General features: G+C 32.7%; 3 protein-coding genes across 3 annotated transcripts; 1 reads left to right on the top strand and 2 right to left on the bottom strand.

The window, feature by feature from the left end:
* Positions 1-3338: 3338 nt before the first annotated feature.
* LOC8272813 (probable polygalacturonase) lies at positions 3339-7283 on the top strand. Its single transcript, XM_002535086.4, has 6 exons — positions 3339-4190; positions 4744-5061; positions 5436-5556; positions 5634-5808; positions 5931-6001; positions 6303-7283. Exons 1-6 carry the CDS (start codon positions 4173-4175, stop codon positions 6998-7000), a joined length of 1401 nt encoding a protein of 466 aa, XP_002535132.3. The 5' UTR covers positions 3339-4172; the 3' UTR covers positions 7001-7283.
* A 574-nt stretch (positions 7284-7857) lies between these two features.
* LOC8272814 (protein S-acyltransferase 18) lies at positions 7858-11032 on the bottom strand. The gene is made up of 9 exons (XM_048377950.1): positions 10774-11032; positions 10369-10482; positions 9944-10270; positions 9777-9845; positions 9578-9649; positions 9338-9466; positions 9170-9250; positions 8678-8842; positions 7858-8584 (listed from the first exon to the last, which is right to left on the bottom strand). The coding sequence occupies exons 1-9, from the start codon at positions 10813-10815 to the stop codon at positions 8087-8089; spliced, it is 1497 nt and encodes a 498-aa protein (XP_048233907.1). The 5' UTR covers positions 10816-11032; the 3' UTR covers positions 7858-8086.
* Positions 11033-14139: 3107 nt separating this feature from the next.
* Positions 14140-17397, bottom strand: LOC8265869 (probable WRKY transcription factor 47). The gene is made up of 6 exons (XM_002515130.4): positions 17095-17397; positions 16900-16974; positions 16643-16795; positions 15692-16039; positions 15473-15586; positions 14140-15312 (listed from the first exon to the last, which is right to left on the bottom strand). The coding sequence occupies exons 1-6, from the start codon at positions 17287-17289 to the stop codon at positions 14701-14703; spliced, it is 1497 nt and encodes a 498-aa protein (XP_002515176.1). The 5' UTR covers positions 17290-17397; the 3' UTR covers positions 14140-14700.
* Positions 17398-21054: the final 3657 nt, after the last annotated feature.

A 21054-nucleotide genomic window follows, 5' to 3' on the forward strand; every position in this document is an offset into this window, starting at 1 on the left:
TAAAAGTCACACAATGATACTACCTAACCAATTAAAACGACATTGTATTTTAGTGTAATGCTGAAGTAAAATAATTGTAGAAATGAATGTCCGAGTTGAAATCCAACCCAGAAAAAACAACTGATCAATAAATATAATTTATAGGGTCATAAAGATATTACATATTTTTATCTTCTTCTATCAAACTATATGTATATATAAGGGCATACGTTAGACATCACTTATGATTATCTTTTTGACTTGTTGTGAGAATATAAAAACGAGACAAGAAAGTTTAACAGAAACAAAAAAAAGAAAAACATCATTTCTTCTTTTATGAGACAAATAAGATTATGGAGATCTTGAAAAAGATTTTGGCCAATAATTTTTAGGAGAATAAAGAGGTAAGAGAACTGGAGCTAAACTGGTCCAACTAAGAAAGCTTCCTCAGTTCAATATGCTATTGATTTGGACATTTCCTCGGTTCTCTTCTTCACCCATTACCCATTTGTGTTTAGCTTACGGGGCATTGGATACCTTAGCTACTTTGGAAACCCTAACCACCTTTTTTTTTTTTTTTCCAAGGTCCAATTCCAATTCCTGAGATTTGAGACTTTCCCTTGTTGTATTGTATTTATGTTGTACTGCCTAGGACTTTGTCCCCTTCTTTCTGGGACAAATTTTCTTCATGGATTAATTTTTTTTTTTTTTTTTTCTACTTGATGAACTGGTACCCTTTTACCCTTTAAAGGGTTCCATGAATTTTCTTGGAGACCCAGTGACTATTTTGGTAATTGACGGAATTCAATGGATGTCTTTGTTTCTCTTTACACATTCTCTCTGGTGTTGTCTGGTTTTAAGGTTTTAATCTTGCTACTAATCAGTTGTTGTCTGTTGTGGGGAGCAATTGTCTCCTCTTTTGTTCTTCCTCATTTCTTTTTTCTTTTATGTTTTATTATGTATTTCTTTAGGAATAATCAATCTATTTGTTCCCTAATTAAATATTTTTTAAGCCATCATTGTGTCTAAACATATTAACATGCGATATAATGGTATTTAAAGAATAATGAAAAGCTTCAAAACTTCAAGTTTATGACATTATTATTTCCTTTTCTAATGTTCCAACTACATACAGTAGCTATCCTTTCTTCTTCTTCTTATTTTCTTCCATTTTTGAATAAAATAGCTAAAATTGATCTTGCCTTAGCTCTTAGTTTGAACTAAAACAAAAATGTAATTTCAATGTGTCATTCACTCAGAACTGTTCTTGTTTTAACTGTGTTTCTCTCCTTAGTCTCAAAATAAATATTAGTATAAGGGGTTTAGATATTATCCAAATTAGTTATATTTTTATAAATATTTTACAATAAAAGAATATTCGTATAATTATGTTCAATAGAAATTACTATTTTATTTTTTATTATGGGAAAAAAAGATATTAATGTTTTAAATATTTTGAGAAAAAGAATATTGCTAATATTGGTAGAAGAAGGAGCCTTTTACGAATAAGCGTGCGATTGGAAGTGAGTGAAGCAGTCCACGGAGTAGGAGAAGCAAAATCGGTCAAGGTCAAAGCTGGTCAATGCCATTTGTTTTGGTCCGGTCATTAAAGAAAAGCAAACAATCCTTTAACCGTTTTCCTCAAAATCAAAACGACCGTACTGTTGGGATTGTTAAATCATTTTATTACCAATAGTATGAATAAACCTTTTTTTCTATTAGTCAAAGTAAAAAATGAAAATTAAAGGACAAAGTAAACATTTTTAGAAAACAATTCATTCATATTTTAATATTATTATCTCTATCTTATCAGAAATCTAACATGATAGGCTGATTTTTTTTTAAAATATATATATAAAAAGAAAGACTCAATTTATATTAAAATATACATCTATTATTAATTAAATCTATAAATGCTTATTGAAGTGATTTTATAAGAAAAAAAATATACTCTATCAATTTTGTTGGATATTGAAATTCAAATTTAAAATTCCGGCCAAGTAATTTAACGCAATTTTATGAAGAAGAGTAAATCTAATTAAATAATAAAAATATTTTATTTAAATTTTATATATATTTCTATTCATATAGATAATATTTATTAATCTTAATTGATAAATTATATGTGAATGATAAATCTTTTTCTTTTTTTACTAGGTTTTGTCAATGTCTGAAAATACTGCCTCCAGCTATGATAACAATTGCACCCAAAACAAAGGCACAAGCACAGGAGAAAGACACACTTTAAGCAAAGCGTAATTATTATATATAACTAATGGAGAAAATAGTAGTTTCATTAATAATTAATTTATAGAGTGCAGAAAGAAAAAGAAATAAAAATAGTAACTTATGTGCAGGCATTTGCAATTGATGAACCAAAATTCAAGTATTAAATGATTTTGATTTTGATTTAAATAAAAATAGAAATGATAATAGTAATAGGATTTGGAAGAACAAAAATGGTGAATTGGTGACTGAAAAAATAAAAGAAAATATAAATGAGGTTAGTGGTACAGTTATGAATTATTGGAACTATTTCCTTTCCCAATAAAAGGGTACGTCAAACGTGACAATCTCTTTCTATTCTGTCATTTCAAGGTTTTTTATTTTTTTTTTCCTGTGGAATCATTCAATCAAGTCCTTTTTTTTTTTTTTTTCTTTTTTCTATTAATCATTTTTCACAAATTGAATTCAGTAGCTAAATATTAGAAGATAAAAGAGAAATTAAAAAAAAAATAAAAAAATTGCCTTGCTATCAATATCATATACTTTTGAAAAACTATGTTTTCTAGAAAGGACTAATTGTAGGTCCTTATATTTTTTCAATTTTTTGTATTAGGTCCTTACACTATATTTATGCTTTATTAAGTTTGTGAACATGTTATTTTCATTGATATTAATAGCATTTTTGCCTGCTGTAGTATATATGATGCAATTTAATATATTTATGTCCATTATCAATAGGATATTCATTCATGTCTTTTTACGATGTCCTGTCAGGTAGATTTAATACTTTTAATATCTTTTTGAATTATAGACATAAGTACTCTTCATAATATTCTAAAATGCAAGTCTTCTTTTTTCTTAATCCTCCATTTTTAAGCCCATACATTATGCATTCATCTTAATTATATATTATGCTTCATGTTAAGTGAAAGGTCCTTCACATTAAGTGTTAACACACTTTATGGATATAATGTAAAAATTGAAAAGTTCAGGGACCTAAAGATGATTATTTATTTTCTAATTTCAGTAATTTCATTAACTACTAGTTAATAGTTTCTTTAATTTGTTTTTATTCGTTAAAGAACTCTGCAAAGACATATAATTGGGCTTTGAGACGGAGTTTACAAAGGATTTAAGTTTTTAACTGAAATCTTGAAATTGTAACAGGAAAAAAGGAAGAGAACAGAGAAGAAGCACATGAAGAAGAGAGAGATGTCCCAAATGCAGTACATGGAAACTTAGCTCAATAATCTCTCTTCTATTAGATTGGTATCTATAATCTGTCTCTAAGAAAAGAAAAGAAGAATCCAACTTTTGATTGGTAACAGTTAAAAACAGAATCAAGAAACACTCGAACAACGACAGTCTCTCACTTACAGAGAGAGACACAAGCACTAGTCTTCTTGAAGCTAATCAATAACTATATACAAAACCCAACCCAGCTTCGACTTCATCGAGTGTTTTGCCACTCTGTTTGCCTTTTTGGGTTGTCCAAGATTTTCGGTCTCAGAGTATAATCTTGAACAAGAAACAGAGAAAGAGAGAGAGAGGAAAGTAGTAATGAGGTAATGCGAGAGAGAGAGAGAGAGCAGGTGAAGGAACAAGGGGGACCTACTGCTTGATTTTTGGCTGGCAGCAACGGTCACTGTCAATGATTTTTTCTTCTTTGGGTGGTGTTGGTGGTTTCTCTCAATATCTAAATCACTACTGATCATTAATCACACTCGCATTAACTCACATACACTTGCAAAAATATTTTATGCTTAGGTGAGGAGATCTTGGTGGCTGATCAAGAATCAAGATCCCTGCCCTTCTCCCATCTTTATCAACCTTTCTTTCTCTCTTGTTTTGAGCCAATTTCGCTATCTGCCAAGAAAGAAGGTGATAATTTAAAGCTACTTTCTTTTTTTGCTGCTTGGCCTCTAAAGGAAAAAAAAGAAGAAGAAGAAACTACAGATTTCAGTCATATGAGGAGATCTTCTACTGTGAGTTTACTTCTCTGTTCTTTATTACTTCTTGTTTTTCTTGTTCTGAATCATCATTTTTTTTTCTTATCTTGAGAGTTAAAACTAGAGTTAATTACCCCCTGAATCAAGCTTTATTCAGCCACAGATTACAAAACCTATTCGCTTATGTAGCTAAAAATTTGTTGGGATCTGATTGAGCAGCAATAGTCTTGTGGGTTTCGAGTAGTTTCTACCTTTACTTTTTTTTGGTAAAATGTAGCTCAGGTGGTTAGCTTTCCTGCCCATCATTGAGGCCTATGTCATCAAATCCCTGAGCTATTGCATTTGAATTTTTCCTTTAAGCTATGTGTTATTGCTTTTTATATGTATAATCTGCATTTTCCAGAAATTTTCTAGTAGAAGATAAAGAATAACAAAATTGCATAACATATAGAATATATAAGAAGTTACCTTTGTTCAAAAAAATTATCAAGGATAAGGGAGGAGGATAAGAAAAAAGAATAAAACCCCTCACTTGGATCTCATGCTTCTATTAGTCAGTTATGATTCTTTTCCCAATTTTTCTTTTCAGCTAGTGGATTTGCTTCTGGTACTTGCACTGTTCAGTGATGTTACATGGCATATCAGGGGCAGTTCACATTGCAAACGGGCTAATTCTGCCGATATTCGGCCTCACAGCGTCACTATTACAGAATTTGGTGCAGTTGGAGATGGGGTAACGCTCAACACCAAAGCATTTCAGAATGCTATCTTTTATCTCAATTCATTCTCTGATAAGGGTGGTGCCAAGTTGTTTGTCCCAGCTGGCCGGTGGTTGACAGGAAGCTTTGATCTTATCAGTCATCTGACATTGTGGTTAGATAAGAATGCAGTGATTCTTGGATCAACTGTAAGTTCTCACTTCCATGCCAAAGGATTTATGCATGTTGCCAGTTGTCTGCAGTCTCTTGTTTGCAGTGATATAAGCTATACTGTTTGTATAACGGATTCTAAGAAACTATTATTATGATAAGCATGTAATTAATGTGCATGCCAGGCAAGTTGTCTTTATTTGAAATTTAAGTTATTTAATGCTTCATGGTGTTGATATTCTAATTAATGCAAGCATGACAGCGAATCTGTGATTTCGGTACCTCATGGCTATCCACTTGTGCAAGTTGAGCCCCTAGTCCGATTGGACAGTGCTATCTCTTGTGACTCTGGGGCCATTGTTATGAAATTTTGGCTCATAATATTAAAAACCACTTGATCTGCCAATTCCAGAACTCTGATGATTGGCCAGTTGTTGATGCTTTACCATCATATGGCCGAGGGAGAGAGTTGCCTGGTGGGAGGCATCGAAGCCTCATTTATGGCCGCAACTTGACAGATGTTGTTATAACAGGTTGGTGATTTCAATGAACGATTAACTTTCATGTTTATTTAGTTTGTTTTCATAACATTGCTGGTTTCTCCATGCAGGCGACAATGGAACTATTGATGGTCAAGGCAGCATCTGGTGGACATGGTTCAAGACTGAATCCCTGAATTATACGCGGCCCCATCTGGTTGAGTTAATGAACTCATCTGGGATAGTTATCTCAAATCTGACCTTCATAAATTCACCATTCTGGACAATCCACCCAGTTTACTGCAGGTTTGTTCCTTTGCTTCCTTGTTTATTGGACTTGAAGTTCTTATATTACTATATAAAACTGTGCAAAAGTGAAACTTCATTGGATTAGGGGGAGAGTTGAGATTGTTTTTCTGGATGAACAGCAAAGTTATTGTCCAAAATGTTACAATCCGTGCTCCACTCGATTCACCGAATACAGATGGGATTGATCCAGGTAAGCTTTCTCTGCCGGGTTGGAAACAGTTCCTATATGATTCATAGATGGCAATAACTATAGTTTAAGATGCAAATTACATAAGGTGAAGAATTTATAGTTCTGGCTGTGTGGTTTAAATCAGAAACATAAGTTTTGCTAATAGAGTTCTGAAATTTTTTAAGCTGTTATTATCATGGTAGTGCAAGAAATAATTTCACTGCAGGACATCAATTTCAAATTTGCATTGCTTAACCATTTTCAGTTACTTGCTCCAAGTTACTTCTTGAGGTTTCTTAATCATTCGTATAAATGCATTCAGATTCTTCTGATGATGTGTGCATTGAGGACTGTTTCATTAGCACCGGTGATGATCTAATTGCGATCAAAAGTGGGTGGGATGAGTATGGCATATTATATGGTCGTCCTTGCAGAAACATTACTATCCGCCGCCTAGTTGGACAAACCCGATCAAGTGCAGGGATTGCAATTGGAAGTGAGATGTCAGGAGGTGTATCGGAAGTTCATGCTGAAAATATCCTCTTTTACAATTCAAATACAGGTATTAGGATTAAGACATCTCCTGGAAGGGGTGGCTACGTGAGAAACATTTATGTATCAAATGTAACCTTGAATGATGTAAACATAGCTATAAGGTTCACAGGTAATTATGGGGAACACCCAGATGAGCATTATGATCCAAAAGCTCTTCCAATCATAGAACGGATAACCATTGAACATGTCATGGGAGATAACATCAAGTATGCAGGCATTCTAGATGGTATAGAAGCAGACTCTTTTGTCAACATCTGCCTATCAAACATTTCGCTCAATGTTACCTCCAAGTTTCCTTGGAACTGTTCATATATCCAAGGATATTCTGAGTCAGTTTCCCCAGAAATCTGTGAGCCTCTAAGGGAGAGCATCCCCCCTGATCATTACTCCAATTGCTACCATCTATCAAATTATTTGCTGAACTCAAGAAATCAAAACAGAGGTACTTGGTTGCTATCTTGGTAAATTTATGGAAAGCTAGTATTTGTTCGGTGGTCAATTCATCTGCGTTTGTGAATGCTCAATTTAGTTGAAATTTTGATTCTTGCCATTTCTCAACACAACTGCTCATTGCCATGGAGAAGAAATGATTTGCCTGACATAAGATTCAAGTGAAGTTGATGATTTGTTGTTGTTAACTTGTGAGAGAGCATTGAGAAATGATTTTTTTCCTGTAACTTTGTGTGCAGTAACAAATAATTGAGTGATTTATCAAATAGTGAAAATAGAATGAGCTTTATATCTTCAAGTTTCTCTCTCTTCCCCGCAGTATTTATTTTTTATTTGTTTCATTCACTTTCTTGTGAGACTGGTCTGGCCTATTTCCTGGAAGGTCTCTCTGTAATGAGAAAGAGATTGGCTAGCACTACTTTTTGTCGAGAGAAGTTTCACTTTCAGCAATAGAATACTCTGTCATTTTGTAATATAAATACTTGGCCATTTTATTGACCATGATGCATTAGAATAGGAACGACTAGGAGGGGACCATATCAGTATTTTAGGACCTGAGAAACAACAAAAAATACTTCACTGTGCTGTCTTTTCAGCACCCTTCTGAGCTCTACTTTCCTCCAAAATGCTGTCTTTTCAGCACCCTTTTGAGCTCTACTTTCCTCCAAAATGCAGCCAAAACACCTCCAGGTTCCATAACACCCAAGTCACTACATGATACAAAAACTGCCATGCAGTACAGAATATCTTATTTCCAAAAACGAGAATTAGCTGGTGGAAGTTGATTTTCAAGTATTGTTTTTAAGGATAACCTTTCCCTCAAATTTCAAATGCAAATGCCCCGTGTAACCAATGCAGCGCAGTAGAACAGGTTAACATACAAGTATTGGTTTATATAAGAGATGGAAATAAACTTGGCTAAAATACACACAATCAATGAATTTCTCTCAAAGGTTGAGATATCAAAAATTCAAACATAGTATTTATCTAGGAGATGCCTCACATGCATCATTCTTAATGATGGAAATAAACTTGGCTAAAATACACACAATCAATGAATTTCTCTCAAAGGTTGAGATATCAAAAATTCAAACATAGTATTTATCTAGGAGATGCCTCACATGCATCATTCTTAATGACAGAACATAAAACTTGCCTAGAAATGTAGGTTTCAAGCTCCTTGGAAACCTCTGTCAACTTCAAGTCAAAACTGCTTCTATACTTCTGTTTTGGTGATGGAACAACGCCTGAAAACATAGCTGGAGAACCAGAAAATCGCCTTCTTGGACTTGAAAACCTTCCTGGTGATCCTTTCGTTATAAGAGGGGTTGAACCAGATCCCATATCTGTCATATTCTTGTCTGGGTTCATCAGAGGTCCATTTTTTGTCTCCAAGGGTAGTGGCTTTAACGAATCTTGTTGCACCGGTGGCTTCTGTTTCATGATCCTTTCTCTGGCCTTCTCAGCTGCTAGTAGCGCTTTCTCTCGGCTTAGGGTTATCAGTTTCCACGGATTGATACTTACATGGAAGCCTTGTTTCTTGTTTATAGTGGAAGGCTCAGGATCCCTATCAATCCTAATAGAAAGCCGTGTTGGGTTCTGAAAATAAATGAACAATTCAGTGCAGTTTATTATAGGCTTATCTCTTCTTAAAGCCGTGAAACAATTAAAGATTATCCATGTCATATGTACCTGATTTCCTCTGCGTCCTCTGCAAATAAATCGTGATACAAATGTGGGCTTTTCAGGTGAGTCAAAATCAGAGTCTGAGGAGAAATCTGAATCATCAAAAGGATCTAATTCCATCGCTTGGGTTTCCTCTTTCATAGCCAGGATATAGTCATACGTTCTCATTCCCTAGGGGAGAACTTAACCAGTCTTAGCGAAGGGATTAATTAAAAGTCGTGGTAAACTGCAGGAAGAAGGTGCATGGATATACTGACATATTTTATATTAGAACTGATGGTTAACATACTTTTGAATTCCAATAAGACCTTACAGAATTCGGAATTGATCTCTAATCATTAGTGTTAACAAGAGAGAAGCAGGCAGTAGAAACAACCAAATCTGTTGGTTTAGTGCACAATGTTTCTTAGTCATCAAGTTCTTTCTTTACCTCACTAGTAACTAACCAAACAAAAAGAATATTATTGATTAGCTATACAAGGCAACAATTATAATTACCTTGCGTATGAGAACAACATGAAAGAAGAAAAGTTGTCCCATGGCTGCTGAACTATAAGCTGTCATTAGAACCAACAAAACCTGTAACATTTGTGTCAAGCTGAAATGATGAGCAATCAGATATTTGCTTCCATGTAGAATAGGTAACATGTTTTATTCGTATATTACTGATATTGTAGCAAGAATCCATCTTGGGAACTCCACATATAGCTTCCTCTGCAGTTCCTTTTCTATCCCTTTCTTATCTGCAAAACACCTGATGAATATGGCAATTGCGGTTCCTCCTTCTATGATTAACTGTACAAGTAACAGAGTTTTTAAAAAAAATTAAGCAAACTGAGGATCGAAATTCTTTTCTGGGCACAGTAATTTGGTGCCTAAAGAGTTGAAAGATAAAAAGCTACTCACCATTAACAAGACAGATATCATTAGAAGAATGAATGTTGTGTAGTTCTTTTTGCCAACACAGTTGTTGAGCCACTGGACCACAAAACAAATAAACTCATGAATATTTGGTAGCCATTATTGCAAAAATAAAGTTAAATGAGAAATGAAGGCACGAGACAAACAATATTACATTGAAGAAAAAATACCCCCAAGTCCTTACCCTACAATGGTGGTCAAACCCTTCAACACACCTGTTGCAGGTTCTACAGTGTTTGCTGTGCTTCTTCACCTGAGACATATACAAAATCATGTTTCACTATGATCCATGAATTCTTAAATTGTTGACCATAAAGACAACAACAGCTTGCAAAAAATGGTATCCCTAACCTCAAAATCACATAGTGAGCAATAAGAGATCTCATCATCTTTAGGGTCAGGTGCAATTGAGTCATCTTTGAGGACAAGGGGAAATGGGAGCAATGGCTCCATTTGAGCACTAGTCTTCAATGGATCTAGGTACTTTCTCCTTATAAAAGTTCTCAGGATCTTCCTCTCCAGCCTTCTGAAAAACCTCACAACTATTTGACTCAAGATGAACCCATAATTAAACTTTGAAATCCCACTGGATTTAGATGTTCTCTTCTTTCTAAAGCTGGTTTTATCAGTCGGGTCAGTAGCAGTGCACCTAATGAATAGGAACATCACTGAAAGTGCCTGAAAGAAAAAAACAGAGACAGAAAAATGAACTTTTAATTAGTTTTGTGTACATTGACGAAGGAAAATAATAAAATTAGATGTTTTTTATACATTACCACGAAAGAAAATATTGTGGTGACTGTAATTTCAGCAATTCTGTTCCCAAGAAAGAGCCCAAGAAATGTATAAAAGGCCACAACAAGGAAAATGTAAACTGCCATTCCCACAATCTGAAATACATCAATGGAGATTACACACTTTAAACATATAATTCGTTTTTCCACCATATAGGTAAATATGGATTTCAATCTATTTCATGCATAAATACAGAAATTTCAATAGGGAAAACATAAACTACATCTTTATTTTTTTTTTGATAGAGAGACAGAAAAAGAAAGAGCCTTTACATACTGGGATTAATGAAAAAGAACAATCTTTAACATCTGGGCAAGAACAAAAAGACACAAGTCTATGTGCATGTGCTCTACTGCGATGAGATTTAAGCAAAAGCAAAGTAAAACCTGTAAAGGGTGGAGAGGGCGTTGCCAGCCATGGCGCCTCATTGTTTTCTCTGTTCAAGCTCCTTTCTGAGGTGTGGGTAAATTTTACAATTGCAGCTTTTTGAAGCCAAAACAAACAGAGAGAGTGAGAGACAGGGATTCATAAAATTTGATAAATTAAAAGAATTGGCATCAAGACTGTCACTAAAGGTCAAGCTTGCTTATTCGCTATTTAGTATATTTCTTGAAGTTGACGCAGAAAAATGGAAGGACTCTCTCCAACGGTCGAGTAGTGGAGGGTTTTGAAATTTGAACCGCCAATTGCTGATTTGTTTTGATCTGACGGCTTTCAGTTAATCTTACGGAAACCTGCGGTGTCCAGTGAAATGACTTTCACGTGCCCAAACCGCCGTGGGTTTATCCATGTTGGGCCGGGCCGGTTAGTTTGCATCCGGACGCTTATTTTGGGTGATAATTCGAGTGGAAGTATATATTTCAAGATCTAAAACTTTTTAATTTATAAAAGTTTTATATTATATATATAATACTATATTATATATATTTTAACACATAAATTTCAAATTATTATATAATTTTATAATTTTTTATTATATTTTTAATAAAAATATATTAATCATATTTTAATATTATATTTTATTAATAAATTAATTTTAACTTATAATAATTTTAATTCTATTTTCAAAAATATATTAATCATATTTTAGTATTATATTAATTAATAAATTTATTTTTTAATTAGATATTAATTTTAATTATATTTTAAAATATAATATATTTATATTATATTAAAAATTAATATAAAATATAGTATATTAATTATATTTTAATATTATATCAATTAATAAATTAATTTTCTAATTAGATGATGATTTTAATTTTAAAAATAATATTAAATAATGCTTCTAACTACTAATTAATTAATTTTTAATTAATAAATTTTTAATTGTAAAAATATTAATACCGATTTTATTGATAGTATTAATTAAATAATATAAAAATTAATTAAAAATATATTATATTACTATATTTATAAAATTTTAAAAATTTTGAAAAATAAAAAATATTTTAAAATATTTAATTGACTATTATTTTTTATAAATAAAATGCTAAATATTAAAATTTTTATTAAACTTTATATGTAAATCTGATCTTATAATTAAAATAATAATAATGGTCGTGAAACGCCTGGACAAACGACTAGTTAGCTTAAACTTTATTTATTAAAATTTATATGTAAAAATAACTGACTACCTTTTGGAAGCTTCTACAATTTTATTTTTACTACACCACTATGAAAAATTAGCAAGTTAAATAAAAAATATTAATATTTCTTTTATAATTGTAAAATTAATTAATATATAATGAAAAATGATAGTCCTTTTTATAACTTCTTATAAATTAAAATAATTTTTCTGTAAGTGTTATTATTTATGAAAATATAATTATTTCTATAAAATTTATTAATTTCTGAAAAATATTAGCAAATTTATGAAACTAATATTTTTAATAACGAAATTTATTGCTAACTTATAGAAGATGATAATTATTTTTATATTTTTTATAAATTAAAATAACTTTTCATAAGTATTACTACTTGGAAATGAATGATATTATAAAAATATAATTACATTTACAAGATTTAATGGTTTGCGGGTAAATTTATAAAAATATAAAAAATTTATAATCCTAAATTTGATTTATACTTCACAGAAAATGATAATGTTGTTTATTTTATTTATAAAATTTAATGATTTATAAAAAATTAAAAAATTTATAAAAATTACTAAATTTTTTGAAATCATAAAATTTATTGATAACTTACTATAATCATTTTTATATTTTTATAAATTAAAATAATTTTTTATAAGTATTATTACTTGTGAAAAAAAAATGATGTTACGAAAATATAATTATTTCACGAAATTTATTGATTTATGAAACTACAATTTTTTACTTAAATTCTTTTATAAATTTAACTAATAGTAAGTTAATTACATATAATAAGGAATTAATAATATCATGGTTAAATCCAATATTATAGAATTTTTTACCAGTTGGATGAAATCTTTAAATTTTACTGATAAATCTAATTAAATGGGCCGGTTAAATTTTGATTCGCCTGCATTTCTAGTGTTTAAGATATAACTGAGCCGGATTACTTAGGAGTTTATAGTTCAGTGTATTCAACTAACCAGTTCAAATTTTTTAAAAACTACATGCATGGATTCATTTGTCAATCATGCGAATAAGAATGATTTTTGTGCGCACCAATTTGCCAATAGAATTTTACCTGATACTCTAAATGTATGCTTAAAATCCTCCAAAAAAACCCTGTTGATCTGTTGATACATATAGTTTCTGCACGTCTTAATGGAAGGTGCAAGGAAAAAGAAAAGAAAAGAAAAGAGATGTGCAGATATAATGTAGAACAATTGCGTACACAGAGAACAACTCACCGACGACCAGTGTGTTAATTACAAGAGTTTCATTCAAAAATGGCAATGTGTCATAAGTTTGGCAATACCCAGAGTTCCTCCAAACCCTTCAATGATGTACAAAAGTAAAACTTCTCAAAATCTTAAATGGCCCAAACCATCATTACTTTCCCTTTACTTAGATATCACTGAAGCAGCTGGGGGAACTCGAGGTGACACCAAACAATCGCCATTAACGCTCCAGATGTAAGACCTAGCTATGTTCACTATATTTCTTTTATATATAAACACTATTGACAGTACTTTCTTCTATGACATGTCTCTCTGCTATTTGCAGCGTATGTTTTCTTGAACTTGGCCGTAGTTTCGGGCCTCGTTCTTGATAAACCTAGGACTAGGTGCATTGAATTTAGACAGTCTCTGCTTCTCGTACCACCAATTGCCAGCAAAGAGTATAACCTTAATCATCACTGTTTTCGACGTGAAGGAACTTGAGGCTGTAAAGCTGTCTGTTGCTAAACAAAATAAGTTTGCTGTAACCTAATCCTCTCCATCCTGTCATATACTAATAATGCATGCACATCTAAAAGCCCAAAACTTGTGTTCTATATTTTTAGTGAAGTGCTCCTTAAGTCTTGTCAGTTCATTACGTTAACTGTTAGATTAGATTTTCATAAAAACAAAATTTATGAATTGATGCATTCTATGGTTATTCTGTTTTTTAATCACTTTATCTGTGATTTACTTTTTTATTTTAACCATAGGGTAAGTTTTTTCTTTTGTTCTTTCATCTCATTGATAAAAGGAAAATCTGGCTTTATTCTATGCTCGCAGCTTTCACTTTCTCCTTTGGTTTTCCTTTCCTATAGAAACGGTCATGGGAAAAGTATTGAATATTACGATTCTTACACCACAAAACTCGGAGAAAAAGTTCACGAAATACCTCTTCTATATCATTGAACTTTATTTATTTACATCTGCAGACTGCATGTATGTTTCTTTACCAAATACATGACAATGTACTTTCATACACCAGGTCATTCTTACACCCCACTCTAAGCTTTCGAAAACTCACCATACTAAGTAATAACACTTGTAAGATTTACCAGCACTTGCAACAAATATATTCAACAATAATTTATCATATCATCTACACAGATTTCCTAATCATCTCTTTCTATCAGTTTTACCTTAAGGATTAAGTATACTAGAAATTTATCTCCATAACCAGGTTGTGCAGCCATCAAAAAACCTCCAAGAAAACATATGGATTCCACCAACTTGAACCCAAATTTAAACTGAAGAATAGCTAAAAATGTACTCCTAGTTAACCTTTTTCCATTGAGTATGGTACGATCTCTTTGGACAATCAGTGACGGCTGTCAGCTTTGTCATCTATATTCACGCGTGCACTCTCTCTCTCTCTCTCTCTCCAAACTGATTCGAGGATAAAAGGAAGCAACCAAAAGACTAAAGACACACACCGGTAAATCTAGTTGGTGGAGAAAGTGGTGCAAGATTGAGGAAGCTGTGGGGAACCCGGCAATCCGGGTAACCCATCAGGTGTATTTGTGTTGCTGCTTCTATTAGTGCTTCTCTGCGTACCAATTATAGTAGAGATAGCTGCTGCTAAGGCTGCAGTGAAATTTGGGTCAGATGCAATAGCAGCAGTGACTGTCTCCACCATTGAGGCATGCCGTTGTCCTAATTGCAACGATGGAATTGCAACAGTTGGTAGCTTAGGTGGGACATATAAAGGGTGGCCTAGTAATTGTGGACAGCCTTGTAGAGGAAGAGGAAATGTAGTTGATGGATTAGCACGCAGGAATGACATAGAATTCGGGCTCTGTGTCAAGTCGAGAGTTATTGTGGGAAATGGTGCAGAGGCAGATAAGGTAGCCATAGTGGATGCATAAGGTAAAGAAGGGAAGAAAGTGCTATTTGATGGTAGGCCCTCTTTGCTTGTACTTGAACCTGAGAGAAGCATTGCTGCAGCAGCTGATGTAGTATTGGCCATAGCTGTAGCAGCTGGTGGAAGAGGATGATTGTGATTTCCTTCATATGTTGTAGTTAGAATTGTCTTGTCCTCTGCGCAGCGTTGCACCTGTGTTTAAAGAACTTGATGTTCAGCATTAACAACGAAGAGGCTAATTGAATATATTTAACCTCGAATCATCAAGTCCAAGGCAAATGATCATCAGAAATTTGCTCATTTTAGAGTGGAGAACTTTTTGTTTCCAGTAACATTTGTTAACGAGAGTAACCTGCTTACGAACTGGGCATCCTGCAGCCATGGTGCAACGATAGTATGCACGTGGACAAGGGTTTCCCTTCGCCATTTTCTGACCATACTTCCTCCACTGGCATCCATCGGTAATCTAAACCACAAAAAGAGAAAAAAAATAAAATCATCAGACGACTTTAATTCTTTTAACTAATTTGGCAGAAGCGAAATGAGGTTAAATAGGTGTACAAATGCTAACCAAAGGAGCCTCTGATCTTGCTCTGACAGACACTCTAGCCTTCCTGAAAGGGACTTCAGGGATTCGGTCTTTGTTTTCTTGTTCTAGTCTTGCACTCTTGGGAGATCCCCAACTCTGGGAAGTCTGATCAAGACCATCTTCTGTACAATCTTGTTTATTGCCAGCATTTATTTGAGACATCGCCTCAGTAGTAGTAGTAGTAGTATTTATTGGAGAAACCGACACATCCTGGGCCTTATCCTCAGATACTGAAGGATTATCGTTGACTTCTAATGCGGCAGATGGGCGTGGGTCCAAAAACTGTTGAGCTGACATTATGCGACTTGTTTTGCCATTCATCTCCCCTTTCTGTATCATATTCATATCGAGTTAAATCAATCTTACATATACATACTTATTGCAAAACAACGCTTCTTGTATTATTTTCCCGATCCAATTGACAAAAGAAACGAAAAATTCAATGAAATTCAAGATATCTTTGTAAAGGTATAGTATACCAGTGTCTGCTCCGATACTAGAGGAAGATCAAAGGCTAGTGGTAATCCCGATCTGAATAGTATATAGTTCTTTGGGACCATATGTTCTAGACTTGAAGAGTGTGGATGCACATGATCCAACACAGGCACGTAATTGAGCGAAGACAACGTGCCCAAGTAGATGCGAATTTAATGATAGTTCAATTAGAAAATCATTTATCAAAGATGGAGAAACTTTAAGAGTTTTCATTCACTAAGTGGATTTAGAACCCAAGTAGGTGAACATGATGTGTAATATTAAGATACAGATCAGGAAATCACAATTCCCAATTCAAGTGAAGCACGTTACCAATTTCTTCATAGATAATAAGGATTGTTTTCGACTTTAATATTAAAATGAAATCTCCCTTTAACTAACATGATTGATGGGGAAGAAACGGTAGGTTATTTTAACAAAAGAAAAAAAGAAAATCACCTGCTCTCCTCGGTTCCCATGTGGTTGTTTTTGCATTGCAACGAGTAGTTGAGCTTGCAGCTCCTTGTAACTCTTGGTAATCTGATCCAACATGCTTCTCAACTTTTTATTTTCATCATGCAATCTCTCCAGCTCCGCTTGTAGTTTCCTCATCTGAAAAACCAACAATCCTCAGTTTCCCATTCTTCAAAAACTTGCAAGAAAAGCACCCAAAAGCATATGTTACATAAGTAATTAATAATATCAAAGAAACTCACTTCACGAATATTGGGTTTATTTCCATTGGCTGTTTCTGATATTCCAGAGCTTGGAGTCAGGAGATCCAGTCCAGTCTGAAACACATCATCAAACCAAAGTCAATTGAAAGTAAAACAAGTTCCCGGGTAGCCATTAAAACCTGAAACTATCATAAGAAACATATATACATAAATAGAATATTACTGAAACCTTACGTTAAGCCCAAAATCAACAAGTACAGCTGATGATGATGATGCATCCTTCATCTCTTGATCACAGTTCCTATCAGCTGAAAAGAAATCAACTTCTTTAATTATGGACTTACCACGAGGCATCGAATTTTCAGTTAACTGGTCAGAGCTCTGTCGTAGAAGATCGCTTGAATTAAAGAATGTCAATTCCTTTTCCATGACTGACAAAAAAAGAAAAAAAGGAGAGAAAGAAGTACAGGCTTTTCAATAAACTAAGGGTGTATTTGTATTCTGATTTCTCTAGTATTTTTCTTTTAGATGGTAGAAAGACTTGAGGTTTTAGATAGGGGGGTCCAAAAATAATAACAATGACTGGAGAGAAAAGGAGACCATCCGTTTTTTCCGCGGGAAAAATGACGTCACGCTTGGGCTAAGAGTACACGTGGCATGATTCTAGGATGGTAGGACACAACAGTGCGTGAAACAACAGCACAGCTCGAGGGTTTACGGTAGTTAAGTTCCGTTAAGAGGAGACGGCGTTAAAGATGGGTGGGGAGCCAGGAGGAGCAGTGATTGAGTACGGGAAGTCCACGTGGGGGCAGAAACGTCGTCGTGAGGTCAACCAAGTTGACGGCACGGCTCTATCTGACGGTGGTTTGGAATAAGAAGTGGGTCCTATCTCCCCCCATAGATAAATAAAATACCTAATCCCACTGACTTCCAAAACCCTAAAAGAACCAACGCCTGCACGTCATTGTTTTCCTATGTCCACGTCAATGATGGAAATTTAAGACCTCCGTTGAAGAAAAATTAATATATATACCCAGCAGAGCACGATTAATCGAAATATGACTAATTTTGTGCAAATCCTAATTTTACAAAAATAAAATTGTAATTTACCCAAAAATAATGTAATTTTTTTATAATCCTCAGAAAAATTGTTGTTTAATGAAAAATGATGTCTTTTTATATATTTCATAAATAAAATAATATTATTTTATTTTTATACAATTGCGAGAATAGATAACTTGATAAATAAAGTTGCTGAATTAAAAAAAAAAGAAATCATATAATTTCTTACAATCACCTATCTTTTTGTACCTTTTTTGCCAATTAATATTATTTTTATAATTTCTTTAATTAACATTTATAATTTTATAAGGATATAATTGCTTTATGTGAATCAATAATTTAATGAAAGATTGCTAAAAATTTTTTATAGGTTTTTATACTATCTTAATTAGTTTTGTTTTAATATATATTTTTATTTATATTTAGCAACTTGTTAAGGCATGTTAAAATAGTAATAATATTTTAATGAAACATTTATGACTTATCGCTTTTCTATTTGTCTTATAAAATAAATAACCATAGGATGTGCCATACCGAGCAGACTTATTTCTTCTTGTATGATATAATATTTCTTTTTTATCTTTATTTATCTCAAACTATCTTTCTATATATATTCTCAATTATATTAATTCATATTGAACTTTTAGGCCAATGATGACATGGTCATCCTTAAAAAATTAATTAATTTTCTGATGACATAAAAATCGATGTAACCAGAGATTACAAGTAACAAAACGCTGAGTTTTTGCAGTTAGAAAATATTTAAAAGATTAATATACTACTATTTAACACATTTAATTACCAATAACTAAAAGAACATATTCAATTACCAAAATCAAACGCATGAATTTTCAAAATAACATGTCTCAGCCCTTTTACAAAAAAGGCACTGAGGAGTCAATGCCGTGTCCCCAATTGAAGAGAGAAAGAAGATAGAGGTGGGAAAACTATAACAGCTAGAGAGTCCAATCTCTCATAAAGGATCTCCATGCTGCTGATTAATGAATATTTGGTATATTTCAACTTCATATATCGGCCAATATATAATATTTTTCATTCTATCTAAAAATTTAAACGGATAGATAAAATTTCAAAAATAAATTTATATTTCTAATATATTTTCACATGTAAATATCCTGAAATGTAGGCAAGAATATGCCCATTTTATCTTGAATAATATTTAATTAATAATATGAGAACGACAAAAGATTAAATTTAAGAATTTTTAGCAATAAATACTATGATATCATATCAAAATTGCCAAAAAGCATGTATCTAAATTGCGAAAAAGCTAGCTAGGTTAATTAAGTAGTTCATCAAACCACATACTGGTGGGCTTGATTTCATAGCAAGCCAGCATACAGACTGAATACAGAATTGCACTTCAAACTCAGTGATGAAAGATAAATTGGTCGAAGTATACATATAAAGCTGGCTTTAATACTAACATAAACTAAATAAGGTCGTGCCACCTCGCTGATGAGAGGGCTTCCAATTGCATACGTGATTTATGCAATTGGCAAAAGACTGTTGCGAGTATAAATTATCAAATTCCTTTAGCAGATCATAACTGTGCAGCAAAGTTTGACTTCCAAATTAATGAAGGATCAAGTGGTGTATATATATATAGCATGGTCCGTCTACATATTTTCTCCAAGTAGCAGTAGCAGCCGCTATTGCGGCTGTTTAATTCTCCCATCCAGGGGAAAAGAATGGACACCAATGACTGCTAAATGCTCAAACTTTTAACTGCAGCAATGTTCCTAAAGCCAATTAGCCAGGTCAGAGTTGTAACATCTTTTCTTTTCCCACTACAATTAGCTGCCATTAGAAATATATTTCTCTCTATGAAGATCATATTATTATAATAAAAAGTTTTATAACCAAGTAGGGTTAGTCCAAATATCGCACGTTTAGGCATGGATGATTAAGGAAAAACCAGTCAAGTAATTAATAATATCCCAATGGGCTCATTCATAACATCATTATGCTTATTTTCACATAGAGTTTCAGTTCAGCTATCTGCGGTAAGAAAAGAATCAGGGTGTACCTGCCAATCTTGAATTATGTATGGGCTGCGTTTGTATTGTATGTGCTAGAATTTGATATGTGATGACTTGGACTTGATTTAATTATCTGCACACATTGCTTAAAAAGATGTATGATTACATAAGTTACTTTGACTATCTAGGCACATTCATAGTTCCAGTAAAATTAAATAAATAAATAAAATGGAAACAAAAGGTCAATTCGCCCCTTGAAGTTAAAATCTTTTGATAAATCAGCAAAAGATTCTTTTGATAAATATGAATGTGAATGACATGGTTACTCCATTGCTTTAAATTAAAAAAGAAGAAGATAAAATTATATAAAATTTTAGTAACATTTAGCTTAAATGTTAAAAAGCTGTTATCAATAGAAGTAGTTGAATAGATACTAATTATATTATTTGCTTTACCAAATACATTTACTAATTAGTTGACTAATTACATATTATAATAACTAGCAAATGAATAAACACCATCTAAATGTTATCTACACACATATTATGGATTCATATATAATACCATTTCTAGATTTTCTAATTATGTCTAATGTGTGCTTAAAATTGATATATGCCGTGATGCAAGGGATTATATCAATTAGAACAAAATAGTGAAAGTTATACGTTGAAATGTCTAATGCATTAGCATCAAAGGAGCTCCATTTTTTCATCAGCATTATTCACTTGCCAAATTATGCTTGAAAAGTAATTGAAAAAGTAAGGTGATATGTCTACATTTCTAGATACGTATTGTCTTCTTCTTGTTTGTTCTTACACTTAATCTACAGAAGAAATAAAAAGAGAGAGAGAGATTAAATTTAAACTCCTATCATCCTTTACTATGCTGCTATACACAGGGTACTGAAAAATTATCTTTTATTTGTACCTCAGTTAATTTGTGTGCAGAAATTGAACATTAAGAAGAATAATGGCGTGGTTAAATGTTACTTTAAAGTATTTGCATACTTCAAATGATCTTTACATCATGTTTTGAGCTTAATATTTGAATATGATGGATTATAGAAAATTATGCATTGTCATCCCAAATAAATAAAAACGTTTGACTACAAAATAAGGCTAGCTTCTGG

The sequence above is a fragment of the Ricinus communis genome, chromosome 1 (assembly GCF_019578655.1).
Source record: "Ricinus communis isolate WT05 ecotype wild-type chromosome 1, ASM1957865v1, whole genome shotgun sequence".
Lineage (NCBI taxonomy): Eukaryota > Viridiplantae > Streptophyta > Magnoliopsida > Malpighiales > Euphorbiaceae > Ricinus > Ricinus communis.